The sequence below is a fragment of the Bolinopsis microptera genome, chromosome 5 (genome assembly GCF_026151205.1).
Source record: "Bolinopsis microptera isolate Bmic1 chromosome 5, MBARI_Bmic_1.0, whole genome shotgun sequence".
Classification (NCBI taxonomy): Eukaryota; Metazoa; Ctenophora; class Tentaculata; order Lobata; family Bolinopsidae; genus Bolinopsis; species Bolinopsis microptera.
In genome coordinates this window covers 16,609,221-16,632,773 of record NC_087076.1, presented here as the reverse complement: position 1 = coordinate 16,632,773, position 23,553 = coordinate 16,609,221, and the positions used below count along the sequence as shown (strand labels likewise).

Genomic DNA, 23,553 nt, shown 5'->3' with positions numbered 1-23,553 from the left:
ATCTAACGAAGTGGACAATTTGATTGTTATTTTCTTGGCAACTTTTATGATACATTAAGACACTTACGTGTTTTCCATTCTGTATAAACCCACTATCATAACTCTCATTGTCCTCTTTGTCTCCTTCTGGTTCCTTCTCACTGACTTGTTGTTTTACAGGCTCTGGTTCTTTGACCACAACAGGTGCTACAACGACAACTGGTTCTGGCTCTTTGACCACAACAGGTGCTACAACGACAACTGGTTCTGGTTCTTTGACCACGACAGGTGCTACAACGACGACTGGTTCTGGTTCTTTGACCACAACAGGTGCTACAACAACAACTGGTTCCGGTTCTATTGGCGGTGTTGGTTCGGTGGGCGGATCTGGTTCGCTAGGTGGCGGTGGCGGTGACGGTGGGCAGATTGGTTCCGCAGCCGGCGGTGGCGGAGGAAGGTCGTCTGGAGGTGGTGGAGGTGGTATGACCGTTGGCGGAGGCGGAAGTTCGTAGTTGTGTACCTTTTCTCCAGGTAGGATACTTCCCCGCTTTTTCCGCATCTCAGCTGCTTTTCTCGCGATACTGAGGTGTTCAATGGTGAGTTATCTAAAACACTCAGAGATTCTCATTGATCTCCAGTTGAATTTCAGTCCGCTAACTTTCTTGCCTTATTTACAACTTAGGAGGCCAGAGTGCAGCATAATCTAACGGTAAAACTAAAATTAACCATATTATTAGAGTATGAACAATAATTGTTAGCAAAAGATATGGCTACCGAGGTAAGCATCCAGAATGTCCAGCTATTTGCAGAATGCAACCGCCTTTTTTAAATAGCTAGCAATTTCCCCTTTTTGATAGCTAGCAAGTTCTTCAAGTTAAGTAGCAGTACGACTCAGTAATTTTATTTATTTTGTAGCATTGGTGGCAGAAGTGTACGCTACCTGTTTTCATCCAATTCTGCTACTTGATAATAGTATATTATGTAACGTAAACTGCAGGGAAGTGGTCAACTTTAAGCTAAGAACTAAGTAGGCTATTACTTGGTTACTTAAAGATAATGTTAAGAGCTGGTCCGAAACAAGATGCCATAAATAGTAATTATTCGAAACATTCGTATAAATTTGGAGCCTTCTTAATCTTAGTCTTAGGTGCTTATATAATAAACGATTCCATGGTAAATACATAATAGTCATTTCTACAGAAACTTACTCTTCAGCAGATTTAGACTTTGTAATGGGAGGCTCGTCAAGAACTGGTCTGTTATCTGGGGACCGGCTCACTAGTAGTTTAGGTGGCTCGCTCTGGGTGGACTGCATGCTGCCTAAACTCTGGTTATCATGTTGTACACTTGTCAACCTGCAGGGACACATCTTCAATACCCAGTTAGCAACATTCCTGACAATCCTCAGCACGCGCCAAGTAGAAACCAACATTCTTTAGTTACATAGGAAGCGATACAAATTATTAAATCATAAATGTGGCTTCATCATTCTTGGATACCAAATTTAATAGGGTTAGAAGCTTATAGAAGTACAGAGATACAAATATTAAGAACAACATACCTCTTCCTCTGCTCAATAAGCTCAGCAGCAGTGTTTTGGGGTATGACTGGTACCATCTGGACAGCTTCCTCCTTTTTCTGAAAGAACACAAAACTCTAAGCGAATGCATTCAACTTGTAGCATATCATTCAAAATCAGTCATAGTCAGTCATTTAAGTTACTAAAATTCAGTAGAAGTTGTTCAGTAAAAACAATAACAAATAAGCATTTTGCAGTGTACACCTATAAGGTTAACTGAGAACGGCGACAGACGAAACAACACAAACAAAGAGACGAGCAGCGGAGGTACCTTCTTACAAACTGAGCACTTGCTTCTTGAGGTATACTTGTTACAGTTTGGGCACAACCACTGCTGCTTCTTGGGCATGTGACAATTCTCACAGAAATCTTGAGACCCAGAATTAGTGGTCTGACAACTTTCGCATGTCCACGTCTTGTTCTTGGAAGATTTCTTTGTTGCTTTTCTGTCTTTGTCATCTTTGTTCTTGGAGCTTTTCTTCGATTTCTTTGATTTGATCCGGTCACCTTTGTCTCCCTTAGCGTTAGTATTTGTACCTTCTCGAGAGCTTAAAGAATAACCATTAATCTTTGATTGGTCCTCTAGATAATCAGAATCTTTAGCTGCATCTGGTTTAATGTTATCAACTTTACCATTTTCAGAAGACTTTTCCCTTTCCAGAGTGGTGGTGGGTCGAACTCTGCCAGAGACTGAACCAAAGATAGCAGCCTTCATAATAGCTGTTGTCCTGTATCTGGTGTTATCTTCTTTCTTTGCTTCAGCTGGCTTTTGTAAAGAGCTTGAATCTACCTTTTTAAGTTCAACTTCTAGAGCAAGTTCGTGGCTGGATTTGGGTTGCTTAAGTATCGAATTTGAGTCTACTTTTTTCAGTTCAATGTTTTGAATCTCAATATCCGGTTCAGCAGGCTTGGGAATGGAATTTACTTTTGTAAGTTCTATATTTGCAGGATCAACGTTTTTAAACGATATCTGCTGATGATTTGTGTCCACCTCTTTTCTTTCAATACTATTTATATTGTTGGTAGGTTCGACTTGAAATTGTTGGGGAGGGGTATTCGATTGTACTTTTCGCAGCTCTATACTCAACGACTCGGATAAGTGACCGTTCGCTGGCTGAGTTCTTAAGTTGCGTTTAAGGAACTTTCTGTTTTACAAGTTTTTGAGATGATCAAATCAGGTGGTGGTGGAGGTAGATCATCTACATCATCTCCAAATATCAAGGTACTGGCAGTGGTTTTGTATTTGACTGTAACTGCACCATTCAATTTCCCTGTGCTAGAATTTGCATTAACTGGACTAGGATCTGTTGAAGCCCTCTTCAAGTTGCTAGTTCTGACTGGTGGAGTTGGTTGGGTTACTTTAGACGCCGAAGTTGACCTAATAGGAGGGTCCGGAGCAGGTCGAGATGAAGTTACTGACGGGACAGAGGAAGTGTGTACCAGCTTGCGAACAGGTGCTTCATTGGACGAGTTGGTTTGACAGGGAATTGGTTTGGGTAGATTTGTTCGAGGAGGTTTTTGTACAACTATTTTGCTCAAAGTGGAGGTGCGTGTAGGTGGAGGCGGTTTACTCTTGTTAACTTCAGAATCTTTACTTGTGTGAGGTATTGGGGCCTTCACTTTGTTTGGTATGATGTTGACTGTATCAATGTTAGAGGGTGTTGTGTATATTGGGTCTGTTACCCCGGCAGTGGGTGTTACTCCCTCATTGTCTGGGAGAGGTGGAGGTAAGTATGTTGGAGTTGGTAGGGAAATTGTTGATGATGAAGAATCCAACTCGTTATTTCTTTGAACAGAAAAACCATTATCTTCTTGAAATTGTATCTTGTTTGATATCACATTGCCTGAAAGGTTGGTTTGATTTGTGACTGAAGGCTCCTGCAAAGTTTCAACGATACTCTTCCTCTCAACTTGCTCCGGGCTATTCTCCGGACTTACATAAGGACTGGTTTGAGTACCGCTTGTCACGTTTGTTTGCGTTGATATCTCCACAGAGTCCAAAAATCTGAAAAATGACGACACGCTACCGCACTCACTACTTCCAGATTCGAATGAAGCAGAGTCATCATAATTATCCTCTTCCTCCTCTTCCTCCCGCGCTTTTCTCATCAAAGCTCCGCCTTGAGAAGCGGACATAGTATTATAGCGTTTTACATGACTATCACTCTCATCATCTTCAGCCTCCTTGGCTCTCCTTTTTAAAGCATCAATCTGAGCAGCGGATAATGTATGGAACCTATTAATATGGGACATAAAGTCAGGTTCAGGTTCATCCTCCTCCACGATACCACCACTTAATGATTGATAACTAGATCTTCGTCGAGCAGAATAGCTGTTATTCGGGTGCGGGGTGGTGCCAGTAGACAGTTTAGATAGTGTCATTATTTCAGATGGCATGTAGGTGCCCTGGAGGGTGGTAAAGTTGCTCATTCCAAGTAGTATTACTAAGTGACCAAAAATTCGATGTAAAAATTTGAATAAAAGTGATTCTCATTAAATTCCTCCCCGCAGTGCAATGTGCATTTAAACGATAAAATAAAAGAACGTGGTGATATTCAGAATCAACATAACCTCGAAAGCAGAAGCAACTGTCTGTCCGGAAGTCGTATTGACTCTTGTATTAGATGTGTAAGTCTGTAATTGTGTTGAAGATTGTGACTTTCTTATGCCAGTCTGTTTTGGTTTTTGTCGTCTGGTTACTTCGGTGGAGCTCTAAAATAACAAGGGTTATTGAACTAGATTGCAATCAAATAAACATGAGATTATAAAAACTCTTACCTGATCCTCCTGGATGCTGGAAGGTTTTTTGACTGGCAATGTGTTATTTCTCTTGTATCCGTCTGCGCGCATTGCACCACCGGGCGCTGAGTTCATGCGCTCTAGAGTGCGCGGCACAAATGCCGGAGCTGCTGCTGGTGGAGGTGGTGGTCGGAACGACTCTGGCTCAACTGAGACCGGCAAAGTGGCCGTGGGCCGCTGAAAATGTGAATACTTATAGTAACAGACATATGGGTACCGTTTCTGGCTCACAAAAATAACTCTATTTTTACCTCCAAGTCGGTGGAACTAAATGTTCGGGGTGGAGTCGGATGTCTGAATGTTCCAGAATTGTGAGTCTCAATAGTCTGGTCATCAGTGTCATTTTGTATTAAATTGGAGGAACTCTGAGTGTGATTGACAGTTCGGTTTGTTTTTTGAGTAGGTCTGTCTTGTCGGACTAGAGACTGTAGGTCAACAGAACTGTGAGATTTACGTGGTCTCAGCTGGTTTCTGCTACCTCCCCTTACCTGGATGTTGTCGTATATTGACTCTTCTTCTGAGGGACATAACTGGGTTAGTCCCTTAATTAATACAGTACTTTTTATAAATTAGTGCTAAATACTGAGACAATACTATGCTACAACTATTTCACTTCAGCAAACTATAAAAGGGTTTTGATATAATTGGGTATAACACTGAGTCCACAATCTTACCGTTATTGTTGACATTGCCATTTCTAGCTACAGGGCCGCTGATAGTGTTGCTCCTTGTAGCTATGCTCAGTCGGGGACCTTTCAGCCTTGTCTTGGGATCCCTTCTTGGGACGGCAGGTGGCGGGGCAACAGCGGTGGGTGTGGTGGCGGTGGGTTTGGGGGCGGTGGCGGCGGTGGTGGCGGCGGCCACTGGCACTGCAGCAGCGGGGGAAATTAGCGGGTACAGACACGCGGACAAGTAAACAGACAGACATTGTACAGGTAAAAGGCTTCACAATTCATATATAATAATGAATATTACCCATGTGTTACATATTTATGTTTTACTTGTCACATTGCAGTTTAACGTATAAGTGCGCCACTTCTCGGCAAACCGAAACAATGGAATTTATTTTTTGTTCACACTGTGTCAAAGCTAATTATACTCTCACCGACACGATGAGTCATCGTGTCGGTGATAAGTTTTATATTTGACTCAATAAAAAGAGAACAATACGAAAATCATACCAAAGTAATATACATGATACATCATACTGTATCATGTGTCTTTATTGGCACATCGCTATGTTAATTCAGTCACAAGTTAACACTTATTTCCCCACATTACTTTTACTTATTTACAAGCTAAAAACAGAACAAAAGACAAGATGTCAAAACATTATTCCCAACATTTGTAAAGCGCTAATGCTGGCAATAGATCCAGCACTGAGAGCAGCTATATTACAAACCCACGATCTGTGTAGGTATGTATGTAAGTATGTAAGGTAAGTACAGGTGTTAGCACTGACGGAGTACTTACGGTTTTTGGTGACTTGTATGAGGGAGAGGACGAGGGGAGAAACACTTTTCTTGATCATCTCGACTACTTCCTTGTGTGAAGCCACGCTGACGTCCTTTTCGTTGACCTGGGGATGTATTATTATTATACCGATCAGTTTGAGATGGGAGAGGTAGCTTCCGTGCTCGAGTGTTCGAGAACGTTTTAAAAAGAAACAAATATACACAATTTCCGATAGAACAGTCATAATCTAATCTGGACAGGTAATTATGAAAATTGTACCCGGTAAGATTTTTCATTGATGCTACAAGTCGATGTGATTAGGGTGATTTTATTTTTTTAAGTAAATTTAATTAGGGTAGTTTGACCAGATAACTCGCAGAAAAACATGATAAAACATAAAAAATAGAAATTATGCATAATTCAGAAATTCAAAATCTGAACCTTGGACTGAGTCCAAGACTAAAGACTGTCAGCGAAGTTTTGACCCCATACACAGTACACAAACATATTGGTACTCAAATGTCACATTAATCTGAGAAATTGTCCATTGTTTACGTAATTTAGCTGGCAATGAGCCTGAGATTTATAACTCTTATCTCACCTTGTAGATAAAGTCATCAGGTAGAACCCCCGCCTTGTGAGACTCACTGTCCTTGTCCACTCCGAACATGAACTGAGAACAGGGAGCCTCTACTGAGGGAGTGAACTCCTTTTTCTTCTCCGCTAAGCCCTTCACGTGGAACCCGTAACCTCGCTTAGTTTTAGCAATCTTGCAGACCCGGGCTGTCTTGATTCTGTGGGGCAGATTATTTATTTGAGATGCTACTTGACAGTCTAAAACTTTTACCAAACACTCAACAAGGAAACTGTGGAATCCTAGAATTATTCGAAGTTCAAATTCATTTCATTAGTTGAACAGTTTAGGACTGTAGGACAGTAAGATCACGAGAAGATCTGGATGAGAAGAATAAGACTTACAGTTCTTCTAGAGTCATTTGTAGTGTAGTATTACTTGGAGCCGGGAATTCTGAAACACCGATACTATCATTAACACAATTATATGCAGTAACAACTTCCTCGAGACAACCGCACAAAGTGACTGTACACACCATGACCCTTGCATAGCCCCTAAATTCGATGATAACTGGGCCGGATGTGAGATCGAGCAAGGATCACAGGTATAATGGGGCACCTCCCCATTTAACATCACATGCTGTTCTGTTCTGCAGAATTACACCTTCTGCAAAATACACCTTTATAGTGCTTCTCTCATTGAGAAATCTTTAGTGGGGGTGCCACTCGTTTATTAAGCAATCGTATAGAAATGCGTACAGCAATAATTCTCAAATATAATTCGTCTTGATTTCGTTGCTATCTCTAACACGAACTGAACAATAACATGCACATTTAAATTAATCTTCGGAATGCTTACAATCAGCAAAACCCATGTATTCAGAGTAGTGTAAATGAAGTAAAATGACCGGCAGTATCCAAGAAACCCAACCCAGTCCGCGGACTACACAGTCGTTCCTCTTGGATACTGCCAAAATACATCATGCAGAAGAAAGGGGCTGTGGGAAATTGGAAACTCTTTTTAACAGAAAGAAACAACGTACACTTTATAATAATTGGTGCCACACGAAACTTTAAATAGTAAACAATATTTCCTAAGTTATAATTTCCAAGCTCCAACACAAAATCATTACATGTATCTGAATCTGGAAATGTACATATTGAAATCAGTGTTAAAGTATTCTGTTCGACATGCTTCAAAATCTTGCAATCAAATGTAGAGTGTATTCATGAATCGTGATCATATCCATTTAAATTCTCAAGGATATCATCCAATAAGATTAAACATACCCAAAAAATCATGGAGTAAAATCATATATATATTACGAGTTCTGAGGACGATCTCATAATTTCAGTACAATCATATGTTTTGTGCATAATGGACCAGAATAGCTGATTATTAATCACCTATTTCAGTTCTGACTTATGCTGCAGAGTTCAATCAAATGAAATGCTGCACACTAACGAACAGGTAATCACATGACATGCGGACATACCGGCTGGCAGGGCCCGCAAACTAGACGCAGTGGAACTGGCACTGGAGCTCGCTCCCATCGAGTTCGTCCTGGTTGGCTCCACGGGAACAATGACCTTCTTTTCTACGGGAGCCTTTTTCGGCTTTTCCGGAGCCGCTTTTTTCGGCTTTTCCGGAGCCGCTTTGCTCGGCTTGCTTTTGGAGTTGATGGAGGATGAACGTGTAACTGAGGCACCCGAACTGAGGGATCGTGAGTGGCCAGCTTTCTTGGGTTGTTCTGAGCCGCTGCTCTTGTTGCTGCTGACACTCCCTTCTCGAGGAAATGCTGGTTCTTTCTTCCGGTTGGTAAAGGTTGGGGAGGTCGCAAACGGTTCTGGAGAATATTGGAGGTGTAGGGTGAATTCATAGAACAATATCATTCTTGTAGGTCAGGGATGTGCTGACCTATCATTATCTTACCATTTCACCATTAACCATTTGTTGTCGAATTTATCATGGCGTAATAGCTTAAAAGCGAAAATGGCTATTCAGTAACGACAATACCCCGCTCTCCCCTAATGAATTAAGTTGATACGGGTATTCGACCAAAAACACGGCGATATCTTTTGTTAAATACTACGAGAGAAGCTTGCAACAACTTGACGACTCTTTACATGTGGAGGTTATTTTGGGATAAATTAGTGTTGACAACACACTTTACATGACAACTGGGCTGTTTTAAGGTTTGACAGAATGTTCATTAACGTTAAAACTACTAGTTCACGTCCAGACCAAAGAAGGGACGTTAAAACGCTGAGCAAGAAGTTTTTATAAAATTACTTTTTAACTTACCATTTTCACACCAGTCTGTCAGTGTTTAAAAATACACATTATCTGTTTTAATAAACAAGTTCAACAAAGGAATATTGACGATCCTTTGCCTTATGAGTTCAAAGAGACTATTAAATTGTAAGATTATTACTGATATGTTAATTTACAGTTAGGTAAACCTACCAACTATTTCGAGAGGCGACTTTGCCGGTTTATTTTCACCAGGGACTCCCAACTTTTTGTTTTTCTTCTTGCGAAGACCCATACCTCGCCCGGCTGTACATTGTATTCAATAAGGATTAGACGGCAATGAAGCAATAGTGTGAAAAATATAAGCGCAAACAGCCCACAATAAAGCACAAAAAAGCGCAATTAAAGTTCACAATTTTGATCCAAATAATAAAGCATCAATATTACCGACCCAAGATCAAAGACAAAGTAAAAAAAGCAGTCAAACAGGCCACACAAAACAAACTAAAACTAGTGTACAAGTAAATGTGATACAATTTCAAAGCTACTAAGACAGGGCTGTTAAAGACAGAGGAAGTACGGTAGATCATCTACAAATAATACATGAAAATAAACACTCACACCCAAGAAGGCTGCTACCGCACCAAACGTCATTAACATCATGATTTAATCAATATATCACAACCGTTGGTAGACTTTTCTGGGCACTAAATTCAATCATGATATGCACAAAGATGATTTCATTTCAATTTACGGACGTAATTTGTAAATTTTAATGACGATGTCACTGGAAACATAATTTTCCAATGAGATTCACCACAGTAATTACTATACAGGCCTCACACTCAACGAATGACGCCCGGTTTACGTCCAGCCAATGAATTGTTAAGGAGCGGGAAACAGCTCAATCCAGATTCCTCCCGATATCTCTGTCATGAAGCTTACAAAGGAAGTAGTGTTAACATATCTACATTCTGATAACATTGGTTACAATGGCACAGTAGGTACAGTAGGACAGTATCTAACAATAACGAGATACCTTCTCATCAGTGCCCGCTGCCTATTAACGTCCTGAAGTGGAAACATTTCCGGAGCATTGTCTCCACCTCTCGCCCATGTAAAAAGCACATACAAAGGATATAGACTATAGATCCAATCATCTTCTAATCAAATTATTCTATATAATATGATGTGACGTTGGATATAATCACAATAACCGGCTCCTGTGACTCGTTATGATACATGGAAATTAGATAACACCGCTCGGATACCACACTTTATACACACGGTAACACGGCCCTCTAGATATTCCACAACTATAAGGTCCAGAATAAGGTCACCAACTTAGTTTAACAATTGAGTATTTCATAGTTTTGCGCAAGTGTTGATATGAAGATGTGTCTGCCTGTACTTGGAGATCCCATACTCATTTTTTTCATATATTTTTCCAGTTAGTATCGCCAACAATGCCAGAACAAGGGAGCCAGCGGTCCAAGCATGCACGTGAGCCAATTTAAAGAGAGATCCAGGGATGGTGTACACATAAAACTGAAGGACAAATGACTATTTCATGGCAAATGTCGCATGTTAACAATTGTTAGACACCCAAGATCTCGGACGAAGAGAGTGTAAACAACACTAAGGAGTAAGGACAACTCTGTTCAGAGAGTGTGCGAGAATGATGAGCTCCTTTTCTCGTGGGCATTCCCTTCAGCTGAATACCATTATATTGTTAATAAAGTGCTAGGCGGTCGGTCCGGAATAACAGATCAGATTACATCGATACTAAATGTTCCGCTCACAGCATTGCAGCCAGTTTCAGTGGTTCAACCACGGTAAGTTTTACTGGATTACGTAATGAGTAACACGCGGCGGCAAACTAAATAAAAATATCGTCGGAAAAATTGACAAAAATAACGGAAAGATACTGCACTAAGGGGGTACAACAAGCGGTAGAGCAAAATACTAGGGGTCGGGTTATTCTAAGTGCATGTAACGAATAGTAGAGTGTATTAACGTTGACAGGTTGTTGTTTTTAAAGTCCTAACAGAAGTTACATTGCTCTGCTATATGTCATGGGTGTCCTGACTAAACTATGACATTCATTCACCGTTCATATATTACGCGCGTATATGATTTGAATTATTATGCAGTTTTTATATGCGCAGTAAATGCGTGAACGTTTTTATGTTCAGGTTGAGTGTCTATTTGAATGTTCTGGAATAAATTGTGTTAAATCACTGGGATTGTTTGAGACAGCAACAGAGTAAAGGTAAAGCAACACTACCGTCGTTCAAAACAACGAATGATTATGTTTTGGCACGCGACTCCCTTGTTCGCCCATGTAAGGATGTCATCACATTATCTACACTCCACATTACAGGTACTAAGCAGCCTTAAAAAGTTGAGGTAAACTGTGACGGGCCATACTTTCATCTGCTTAATAAATTTGACCCCAAATGAAATACGTATTTTATTAATCAAAGGGCACAGACACAATGCTTTGAGCGTTAAAAGGTACAACAAGTTTGCAGGCGTTTCGCGGGTTTGCGGGTGGTCCGAAATTTCTATTTAAATTTGTCGGAAACTTGACAAGCGACTTTAAAAAAATACATAGTTCTACACAATAACGTACATAACCAAATGGCTAAATTTGCAACAAATAGTATCTTGATGGTGGTGGAGAAACCAGAGCAATTATGAAATGAGTGTTAGTAAATTCAGCTCATTATGATTAATCTGCATCTGTGGTACAATTCAGACATCAAATATCATTAACAATGTAGGCTGAGTGTCCCCCGTAAGGGACTAATATATTAGCAAATTAACAAAAGTTTCGAACTCAACATGAACATTATAAAGAAACAGATCAGAAACATTGTTAAGAGCCGGAAAACAATATCTCCCATTTCTAAGCGTTCTCGATTCCCATAATGTACACGCAACATGAACAGATGTACCTACCTAGCTTCTGTACTATAGCTATAAGTAGCTACTATATAACCGCGTACAACTATAGACGCTGTTAATATTGTGATGTGTGATTAATAAGCTAGCTACACAGAACATAATGTTATGGAAATATACGAAATGTGAATAGATGGTAGATAAGAAGCTAAGACAGAGCCAGATTTACAATGATTCCGATGTGTAGTGTCCACCTAGTGATCAGTAAGTAGGTTAGGTAATGTGTATTTGTGATCCTCTTAATTACAGCGGGGACTTCATCAGAGGCGAAGCAAAGGGGAAATGACGTAAATCGAGGGAGTGCTGTCAAAACTCTCGCGAAGCTCAATATAAAGTAAAACATGCATAAATGATCTAAGACATCATTCAGGGCAGTTCAGAGCAAACAGAACAAATTTTAAATCTACAACAGTAATCCACTGTACAATCAGATTACTGGTGGACTTTAAAAAGCCAATTCAGAGAAAAGCCAATTCAGAGAACAATCAGAGGCAATATTTTCTCCGGAATTACTTTCGATCTCATTTCACCGCCGAACGATTAAGCTGCAGGAGAAGAGATTAGGGCCGTGCATATGAGGGGCTACCCAGTTCTTTGGATCGAGCTATAACAGTAGACAATTTGGAACACGCTATATTCGGATTCAGCTTGCTAGGTAACATATCGGACTAGAAACATGACACGCAGCGAGGGAGAGAGAGAGAGAGTACAAACGGCAGCTCGGGGAGAGTGAAGCCATCCGACTGGACTCAGGAATTATTAAAATTGCGGACACCTGCTATATAGTGTTTGAGAGGGGGAGTGGCCTACAGAGACAATGAAACATGCCGATATTTGTAAAAATGTCACGAGTTTTCACCGAATTACATACGATTACACACAGGTCACATAGCAATGACGGTGTTATATTAGATTATAAGAGCTGGAATATGTGTTACGGGACGAGAGATGATGACAATGAAACACCGAGAATACCGCAGTGAGTTCAAATGACAATGGTCCTCAGTTATAGAGATTAGGTTTCTTAATTTCGAGACCGTTTGTTAGTAATTAATTCATGTAATTCGTACATCATGTATTTGTAATGTGGTCATTTCGCGAATTTTTCGTGTGGCTGTACACATTGTAATCCATCAAAACTTTTCACATTCTGGTATTAGAATTTTACAATGAATCAGGTAATCTGACTCGTGAATAGATTATACTTTTGCTAACCATGTGCGTCTTTTCGTCACGCTATCTTGAATCAAGGCAAGGCAAGAGCACTTTTATCTACGTTTTCATATTGATTATTCGGATAATTGACTCTGAAAGAGTCTGTTTAAAACCTATTGAAGAATAATAAAATGAACATGATATCCTTTTGTGCTGTAACATTATATAGGTGGACAAATTAGAAGGCAACGGTATGAAATATTGGAGCATTATATCACTTGAGCATTCATATTGATTATTCGGATAATTGACTCTGAAAGAGTCTGTTTAAAACCTATTGAAGAATAATAAAATGAACATGATATCCTTTTGTGCTGTAACATTATGTAAGTGGACAAATTAGAAGTCAACGGTATGAAATATTGGAGCATTATATCACTTGAGCATATTAATGGGGGTGGGATTCTAGCCACATCCTTATTTCATGCCATGTTTGAGTAGCCGAAGAATCCAGGTCCAAGGACTCCAAGGAATCCAAGGTTGCAACTATGCATGCATATTTACTTGAGCATGTTATGTCATAATGTTACAATTATACTCATATCAAGCCGACACAATTTATATACTACTGTTCATGATATTGACTGACGAGCGTTTTGGCGGCACTGAGAACAAGAGGATGCCGCCGAAGAAGTGTCCTCAGTTATGAATATTTTATATGATTTGTGGCAGCTAAAATTAAAATTTACGAATTACCAGCTGGTTACTAACCATGATGAACGTCGGATGATCTTCGTGAAAACCGAAGATTGGCTGTACTCAGCTCGTTTATTTCATAATTTTGATGACAAAAATAGAAAGCTAATAAGAATACTGAAAATTTTTTTACACATTTACATATATATAAGACAAGAGCTCTAGACTAAATCAAGTCCATGTATGGAATAAAATATCTTGCAGTCAATCGTCAAAATATGTCAGTCTACAGTCTATGCCACGCAAATCAAACCAACACGAAAACAAAACAAAAATATGGTCAAGATTACAACTTAGAAAGAAATCCACTACATTATGTCTGGCTTGAAAAGAAAACCAACAGGAAGGTGGAGAACAAATGGGGATTGTCTATCTCAGTAACGTGCCCCGGCTGGGCTGATAAGGACAAACAGTGAAGTTGTGTCGCTTTTAACAAGATTACAGCCTGGGTGTAACCGTATACCCATGAGATGGGCTGGAACCCCCACTCCACCTCCTCCCTTAATCTACATCCAGAGTTGACATAACGAGTAATGAACATTTAACAATATGTGTCAATAGTTATTCAGGATTAGTAAAAACTAGTCTGTTCATCCCGGCGCGTGAATCTATGCCCAATTGTCTTTCTCACTGTTTTTTTTTTGCAGATCCATGTATTTTAAGTTATATCCCAGTTCGAAGAGTTTTTTGTAGTTTAAAAATTGCAGCCGCCTTGATTTATACTCTACTGCGGCGTCTCGTAGGAGCGTCATGCTGGTTGGTGGTGAGGCTATCCCTCGAGCCAGAGGCTTCAGACTTTACCTGCATTTTAGCTGAAGAATAGCTTCGCTTGTCATGGCCTTTATCGTGTGGCATCGAAACTGCAGAATTGCTCCGTTTTCCGATTGAATTTGGGGGACTCTTGTCATGGCCCTTATCATGTGATTTATCGTGGCCCTTATCGTGTGGCATCGAAACTGCAGAATTGCTCCGTTTTCCGATTGAATTTGGGGGACTCCTGTCGTGGCCCTTATCGTGGGATCTACGATGGCCTTTATCGTGAGCCTTATCATGGGCCTTATGATGGCCATTATGATGGTCTTTATTTTGATCCTCATTTGGTAGGACTAAATCGACTTCAATGGTAACTTCAGGGTCTTCAGTTGGCGGAGTGGGGCTACTAGTAGTAACACTGTCTACCACCTTTCCCATGCCTTGCATATGCTTGAACGGACTTTGCAGCCCTTTTGGTACATTATGGGCACCGTTTCCCTGCTTGTTCTTGGCTGCATTTGCCATGATCAAATCTTTCAGCTTGGGGGTTTCAGAGCAAGTATATTTGCTCACTCTACGGGCCGGCTCATCATGATTTTCGTCAGCTTCTCCAGACAGATAGACTCGAGACGTCTTACGAGAACTATCCTCTCGGCCGACCGAGCCTTTTTCATGGTGACCTTTATGGTGGCCCTTGTCATGACCGTGCTTGGTTACTTTGTGATGTTTGGGATGTCGCAGCCAGGGGATACAACTATCACCAACAGCATCCGGATCTCTACAGCAGCCAAGAAACATACCGCAACACTTATACAAAATACAGCAATAAGAGCAAGGAAAGGATATAATGACTTCTATACTGCCTAAAAAGAGCGCTTTTGTTTGGTACGTCTAAAGGCTTGACCTGTTTGTTTGAAGATAACAAAAGATCCATCTCCCATATTGTTCCTGCATTAACGTTTCATTCGACCCGATCTCTGTTTTATATAAATTTGATATGTATCCACCAAAAAAATGTTAGCCTGAAAAGAATTATGAAAAATTTATTAAACAAACTCAAGAAGGCGTGTAATTTTCACCGTGCCTTTCTTGAACACAAAAAAACAAAAGAATTCCATTACATTCAGTATATTAAGTATACTCTGCAGTTTATCCAAATCAACACGGCTGGGCTATAATTTGAAAATACATAAGACAAAAACTAATGACCTTATGATCAATTTAGAACAATGAATCAATCGGTCTATAGATTGCAAGAGAACTCAGATATTAAACAACGTTGTACAAGTATTCGTCTCAACCGTATTTTGGTAGAGCCAGTAATGATGCAACTGATTTTTGACAATTAGATGATTTTAAAATGATTTTCGGCGGTGAAGTAAGGATTTTAAGGTGATTGAGGCGGATAAAGAAAGAAACACAGTTCTAGAGGAGCTGTCAGGTATTCTACTGTTGTCAACAGTGCATTTTTGTGCGCTAAAAACTGCTGTAATACCAGGCTATGAGTTGACACGTCTGAACACACATCCGCTAGGCAATGGAATGTTAACTTTTGACCTACATTTCTTACAGATAGCACAAACAATTACTTGGCAGATTTGATTGAATTTCTGATAAAATTTAAAACCACCATGACCCATCCCGAAACACAACATTTTTAGAAGCTAAAAATGTAGTCTGAAAAAGCAAGTTAGTCTGATGAAAAAGGTAAGCCTTATGAAACAACACGTAAGTTAAAACACTAACGTCAGAACGAGTTAAGTGACTCGAGTAAAGTATTTTTATCACCAGGTGTTCAGCATATAACAATCTGGATCATATTTCTCTCTCTTCCTCTTACAGAGTTGATCGTATATACATGCGTGGTTACCTGTGCAGTCAATCTTTCAAGTTTCAATGGTATCGGATGAGGAATTTAGAGTGTGAATGGTATTTACAGTTACTGTGTTTACACTGGCTCTCGATTCACTATTGATTCTATCAGCACGGCTGTAATTGAATCGCACTGATAAGAAAACGTCACTTTGGTCGAAATAAATTAGTTTTCACAGACAGAATTGAGAATCTGTATATTTATCAGTTGCTATACTGAGAAATGTATCATTGGATGGTTAATCAATCTGTCTCTTGAAAAATTTTAGTATGAGGAATAATTCCATGCACCTGACATAAAGCATGGGATACCAGGCGTATGATTGACAATAGAGCGGAGATCTGGTATGCATTAACAGTCTGCCGGGCATTGAATGCTCACCTGGTAGTGATAACCGGACAATGAACTACCGGGTGTGGTTAAGTGAGAGTTTTGGTGATATTTTCGTGCCCAACGGCCGGTAATTCTGTAGCTATTTCCGTGTTTCTTGAACAATACGGTAGACGTGGACTGACTACCGTGGGAACGGTTAAGTTTTGAACAATGAATTTATTAAAACGTGAGTTGACATGAGTCTTGCGACTTACGTCCATCATGACTTCTATTTTTTGTGGCGGCAGCAGGACAAACGTGTCTCTAGTCATCAAACGGCTGATAAATATTAATTGATACGTTTTACTGAATAGCACAGCAAGCAACCAAAAAGACCTATTACTTAATAGCCATTGATAAGACCAGACGACTCTCTGATAAAAGCGTATGTGTCCGGGTAATGTATTATCCCTTTGTTTAGGCTTAGCTTCACTATTGTAACTATTGTAACTATTGTACCTACATACCATGAGCCTACTATTGTAACTATTGTAGAAAGTCAGGTTAACCTGGACATATTAGGCGTCAATATATAGGGCTACTGAATATCATTAATATCCACTCATACGTTAACGTAGCATTATGTGTAAATGAGGGTAGACAATGTGGCCGTGTCGCGCCGTGTCGCACCGTGTCGCGCTTAGCACTGGGTGCTGTAATTGTAACCTCATGAATAATGCAAGTTTAATGTTATGCCAGGGTGCGAGCTATATATATATCATAGTAATATCACTGTACTACATCAGACTACTGGTTAATGTGCGAGAATGAGAGGTGGTTGTCCAGGTACCACCGATAAACTACGATAACTTATTTTGTTACATGTTATCGATTTAGGATTAGATTAACGATGAAGCAGTGTACAATGTATTTTCGGAGTGAAAGTGGGTGTGAATAGGGGTTGAGGTCAGCTAAAGGCTTGATAAGTAGCGTACGAGTAATACTTGGATGCTTGTCGAGAATCAATAAAACTGAAAAAACAAAAGTTAAGAATTAGATCGAAAAGTTCTATAAAAACTGCCTGGACTAGAGTTATTCTAACATCGAGGTACATTATTTTGAGGAGACAGAAAACACAGTTACAGAGCGAGATAGAAGGACTGAAAGTACTAAGCACAGGGAAAGTTGCCAACACGTACGACTACAGCTCAGGGAGTTAGTGACTTGTTTCCTTGACTGGGTGGGAAGACATGTAAGATCAAGAATTTTAACTATTCCACATTCATATACTTTGGGTATCAGCATTTGTAGTACTCCTGAAAACATCAGAAATTCCTTTTTAAGTCTGGTCAAACATATTTTGGTAACACATCTTTGGGGGAAATGAAGCTTGTTATGTGGCTGCTTTTAACATAGGAAACCTTTCCACTGTTCCTAGTGTGACTCAACACAATCTTTCAGTTCCGATCAAACAGTTTACAAAGCAGCCAAAATAAAAGTATAAAGATGGATTGTCGTCAGAACGAACGACCACATTAAATCATGAAGACTTTAGGAAAGAGCTCGAAATTAAAAGAAATTTAGTTGAACAATGATTACGAGAAAAGCTTTTACCAAAATTCAGTAGTGCGGGAACAAAGTGAAATGAAAACCTACAGCTTAACCGGTTCTATGAAACCCACGCGATCAACAATGCGTTAAGTGATGCAAGATGTTCCAGCATTGCGAAACGCGGCCACCTTTCGAATCACTATAAAATTTCCTTTATAAATAATTAATCTTATGTATGTTACGGTACATTATTAACATCCACCTTGGCATCGTTTCATACAATTATTACTAACAAAGCAATCCACAGCATCACGAACACATTTAGTAACACTCTGATCGGGAGCGAATTCAATAAAAACCGTCTTTATCACAGGAGGAGCTGGGCCTTCTCTCTCCTAAATAACGTGGTTCATTAATCAGATGTAATGATAACGGCACAAGTCTCCACTTAACCACCTAGCAACCTTCAAACCTGTTTCACAGTTTTTCTCCCCGTCAGTCAGAGCAGTCTTCACAAGGAGTGTTTTGAGTTATTGATTGTATTTGTCAGTGAGGTGTGTTAGGAGTATCGAGTTTGAGAGGTAGATGTAGATTGTAGAATCACTTATACCAAACTCTACCAAGAGATTGTTAACCTAAAACACACCCAGCTTGATAGTTGGCAACATTTTAATGACCTCTAGTGTTTAAAGGCTCCATCAAGGCTTACAAAAGAAACACATCCCCCCGCATTATAGGCTGCAACCAGCAACCCCTCCTACGCAATGTGCATATCAGGAGTCCCACTCACTTAACTGTTTTCAAGACGGGAGTTTCAAAACATGTTTGAATCATAAACGTTTTAAGCGAGATCAGACAATATGAAATATTAATGTTTGTTACTTAAAAACAAATGATAAAAGTAGCGTTAAGTCTCAGGTTTTGTAGAAGGTTTCTAGTTTGTAGCTTTTCAAACCGCGAACCAGTAGCAGATATTAGCAGTTCACTCACCCTCTTCCTCTTCCTCATCTTTATTGCCCCCTTCTTCGTTTTCTTCTCCCTCAGCTTCGTCTTTCAGTGTAGTATCACTATCATAACCATTCTCCTCTGAGGGCTCCTCGCTCTCGCTAACATCACCCTCCTCTATATCACTGTCCCCTCTGCCGCTCATGGAACTAGCTGAGCTGACAGGCCGGCTTAGTGTTTGGACCTGGTATTGTAGTGACACCACCTCGTTCTCTAAACTCTCATTCTGTCAAACACAAGGAAATATTTTCAAACGGTCAATTAATTGCTATTGCCCTATAAACAGAGTTTCAACGACTCCAATAAATTACCAGAAGCGAAATGCTCATAATCTATGCATGTAGAGATTGTAATGGAGATTACAATTGATAATGAATATTAATACTATAATTGTTATTTGCTGTTTGGGCATATGTAGCACATGGGGCGAAATGCAACTTAATGCACGCGCAGCAGCAGGGTTAAACAGCCAATTAGCCAATAATAAGCGTGGTGTTATAGCTTCCCTGCTCTTCACCTTCTGCAACAGAGTCTCATTCTGCTTTTCTATTTTTGCTAACTTCACCTCAAGCTCCTCATCTTCCGATCTCGATACGAGTCGGTCCGCTTAACCACGCCAACCTTTCTACCCGGCATCACCACTGCCATCGTCAGCTAACACGTCAGCTACGAAATCAAAAGTGAGGTAGTTCTTATCGTATGTATCAGGAGATATAACACTACCAGAAGCAACAAACAGAAGTGGCAACCGCTTAAAAGAGATAACACTCTCAGAAGCATTATCAACCACTTAACGGCTGTCTAGCGCGGTATGGATGTGTACTGTGTGTGCGAGAGAGGGTAATGGTACTGAGGCTATCAAAATAAAAGCAAGCATTTACATATTGGAGATATAATTGTACTTAAAGTCTAAAATTAGGTATCAGGACCGCGTACAACTCTTTATAGTATAAAACCAACACAGAAATCAGTTAAGGAACAATAGCGTGGAGCAAAGGTGGCAGTTAATTGGGCTGAGTGACCTAAGCAGCTGTTTCCTGTTTTGTACATACTGATCACTCGATGGTCCTACACTGTGATATACGTCTCCATCGTATTAGCACGCAATCTCTAGCATACAGCCTGGCCATTACACTGAGATTTAATATGTGCACTGGTGTCGATATTACTTACATTCTCAAGAAGGGTTTTGTTCAATATTCGTTAACAAGGTTGAATGAAAGGTTCCTAAGTTACAAACGATCGTGAGTGAAATAAGAAACCGTGACTGCTTAACACCAAATATACGAGGGCTTACATCTGAATCATATTCCAAAAGTTATCAAATCTTTCAAATTGCAACTTGCAACTTGCAACCTGTCGAACTTCAGTACGTGTCGACTGTCGAACTAGAGTCCAGGTATAGCGCACTCTAGTTCGACAGAGACGAACTTTAGGGTTTGTCGAACTACAGTATATGTCAAACTAGTGTACGTGTACCGTCAGATCTAAAAAATGCTATCATAATACTCTTTCAACACAAAGGAAAAGACTGCGATCGAACAAAAACTACACGTAAGAAATGTACCTACACCAAGAACAAATCTCTGTGACAAAGTAAAGCTTTAACTCTTTAACAAAAACTTGTCCTCGTCCTCCGATCATTCGTAAACTGTGGAGAATGATGATCTATTTTGAATGTAGTGTATTGCTGTAGCACTAGATTTAGTGTTAGTATCTCATGATATTAACAATACGGGTGAAAACGGGTGAAGCTATAAGTGTCTGTGTAGTGTATATTTAAGGTCACTATTGTGACGGTACATTAGAACTAGACAGAAACAAAGTTTGAAGAGCCTGAACAGAACCCCTCGGTTTCAGATCCTTGTTTAACACTGCCATATGAGGCTAAACATAGTGATATTTTTTATACCATCTAGCCGCATACACCTATGGTACAGTTCATACTATGCTGCTTTATTGTAAAACACTTGAAGACGGACACACTGTCTCCGATCTCTTAAATCTTGTGGTTCTCTTTCTCAATAGTGGCTTTGTAATGGATGAACGTTACAGTATGCACTCTTTTTTAGTTTCCTTCAAGGTTCCGCCTTTAAGAGATCCAGATTACTCTCAAATATTAATTATCTTGCCACTTGATGAAATGAATGACTAAGTTATTTTTAAAAGGTATTAATAACTTCCTCAAAGATATAATGGGGCGCACCCGAACCAAACAGCAAGATCAAAAAAAAAGCGTTATGCGTGACCATATTAAAATGACAATAAATCGTATTCATAGATATTAAAATTTGGTATTCATTAATACACATTACATAGCACACATTATATAGCACTTGCCAGATAATAGCTTGTAGAAATTCATGAATATAACATTTTATGAATATTAAATATGATTTACTGTCATGTAGGTTATCTACGTGACAATCTAGGTGGAAATAATTATTATTTACGAGAGTACCCATCTTTGTGCGGATATAGACTATAGACTATAGACTTTAATGTACACCGCCTGTACTGTTCGTCTGTTCTACCCATCTACTGTTAAACGCTAGTATGCGAGTAAAACAAATTAGGAATATATGATTCCTAATTGTAATCTCAGATTCATTTACTCCAGTCGCTTCCACTTGTTTAGTAATGAGCAGGTTTTATTAGACACGTGACAGCGATTAACCAGTCAGCTTAATATATAAGCAGCATCCTAACAAATCCACTTACAAACTGATATAGAAAACCATCTCATAGTTAACTACTTTAGAAAAGCTTCATCGTCAAGTCCAAGCAAATTATTATTTAAAAAACGACGAAAAACAATGACAATTGAAATGAAAGAAAAGAAAAAAGAAAATCTCTTGTCAGGTTGTTGTAGACTCTTATATATAATACTCTACTTTATAATATACACCATAATATAAACTATAATATACACTATAATATACACTAGAACAGTATATAATAACAGTGTACAGCTGTCTACAATAGTACAGCTACCTAGAACTCTAAAATAGGACAGCTGTGTGTGTGTGTGTGTGTGTGTGTGTGTGTGTGTGTGTGTGTGTGTGTGTGTGTGTGTGTGTGTGCGTGCGTGCGTGCGTGTGTGTGTGTGTGTGTGTGTGTGTGTGTGTGTGTGTGTGTGTGTGTGTGTGTGTGTGTGTGTGTGTTTGTGTGTGTGTGTGTGTGTGTGTTTGTGTGTGTGTGTGTGTGTGTGTGTGCGTGCGTGCGTGCGTGCGTGCGTGGAAATCACATTACGAAAAAGTAGTAAGAAATCCAGCGAAACGGTAACACAGTATTATAGAATGCATTAGCAGAGTGGGGACTAGGACTGTAATAGGAAAAGAGGAGTAATATTATGCTCAATACCCGGTAATGACCGATCGTTTTGAATCTACAGATTACACTCAGGATATAAAAGAAGAGCTTATAACACCCTGGACAATTGTATCGTTATACAAGCATGGGGGGGGGGGGGGGGGGGGGCCAATGGCATAAAATGGCATAAAATGGCATAAAATGGAGACTTTTTCTATGGAGAAAATGGAAAAACCCATGAGTAATTCTCCATTTTCTCCATTTTATGCCATGAATTTTGTCTTCGAAATTTCATCTTTAACACCATTTAACACCTAAATTGGACATCCTAACATGTTTATTTACGCTTACTAGGGGCGTAACAAGCTTATGAAAGCTCATAGTAGGCTACTAGATGCTTATACTAGGTTAGTAGAGGCACACTTCAGGCAAACTCATAATTACTCAAGCCTAGTGTAAAGTTATTTCTACAGGCTACAGCAGGAGTGAGTAATAGGGGAGAGTAATAGGCACTGAGAAGTGAGACCTACATCCTCGACAGTCGAAACAAGCTCGCACTGCAAAGGGGGGGGCCTGCCTTCCGAGATCGCATTATCAGGGGAAAGCCTCGAGTCCAAATTTGTGTATCGAGGGGTAGGTGCAGACTTCGATAAACCGAAAAACCTAAAAATTATTTTCGGCTTATAATGAAGAGGGTAGCATGAAACGTGGAGAAAAGTGGTTATTAGAAAAACTTTGAAAAATTTTGACTTAGATAATTTTCGGCCCGAGTCATTCTCGATACGTACCTCTCGTATCGAGAGCTCCCGATTCCGAGCTCGTGTTGCAAAGGGGAGGCCTACCTTCCGAGATCGCATTACCAGGGGGAAGCCTCGAGTCCAAAATTGTGTACCGAGGGGTAATTTTTTAAGTCAAAATTTTTCAAAGTTTTTCTGAAAAACACTTTTCTCCACGTTTCATGCTACCTTGTTCATTATAAGCCGAAAATATTTTTTCGGTCAAAATTTTTCAAATGTTTTCTGAAAAACGCTTTTCTCCACGTTTCATGCTACTCTGTTCATTATTTGCCGAAAATATTTTTTCGGTTTTTCGAAGTCCACACCTTCCACAATTTTGGACTCGAAGTAATGCGATCTCGGAAGGCAGGCCTCCCCTTTGCAACACGAGCTCGGAATCGGGAGCTCTCGATACGGGAGGTACGTATCGAAAATGACTCGGACCGAACATTTT

At 39.7% G+C, this 23,553-nt stretch overlaps 2 protein-coding genes across 14 annotated transcripts in view; both read right to left on the bottom strand.

The window, feature by feature from the left end:
- LOC134814934 (uncharacterized) overlaps window positions 1-23,553 on the bottom strand; it is a 125,204-nt gene that overhangs the window by 52,343 nt on the left and 49,308 nt on the right. The gene's annotated exons all lie outside the window — the stretch shown is intronic.
- LOC134814937 (SH3 and multiple ankyrin repeat domains protein 3-like) overlaps window positions 1-23,553 on the bottom strand; it is a 50,896-nt gene that overhangs the window by 1,688 nt on the left and 25,655 nt on the right. For 5 of the 8 annotated variants that reach the window (XM_063823291.1, XM_063823293.1, XM_063823296.1 and 2 more), the window contains 10 exons: window positions 7,882-8,232; window positions 6,791-6,839; window positions 6,414-6,606; window positions 5,831-5,936; window positions 5,032-5,226; window positions 4,846-4,874; window positions 4,337-4,534; window positions 1,541-1,617; window positions 1,188-1,334; window positions 68-560 (listed from right to left, as the gene is read on the bottom strand). In XM_063823291.1, coding sequence (XP_063679361.1) covers window positions 68-560; window positions 1,188-1,334; window positions 1,541-1,617; window positions 4,337-4,534; window positions 4,846-4,874; window positions 5,032-5,226; window positions 5,831-5,936; window positions 6,414-6,606; window positions 6,791-6,839; window positions 7,882-8,232 — 1,838 coding nt within the window. The remainder of the gene's footprint in view (window positions 1-67; window positions 561-1,187; window positions 1,335-1,540; window positions 1,618-4,336; window positions 4,535-4,845; window positions 4,875-5,031; window positions 5,227-5,830; window positions 5,937-6,413; window positions 6,607-6,790; window positions 6,840-7,881; window positions 8,233-23,553) is intronic. The other 3 variants (XM_063823292.1, XM_063823298.1, XM_063823297.1) reach the window with 1 other exon arrangement.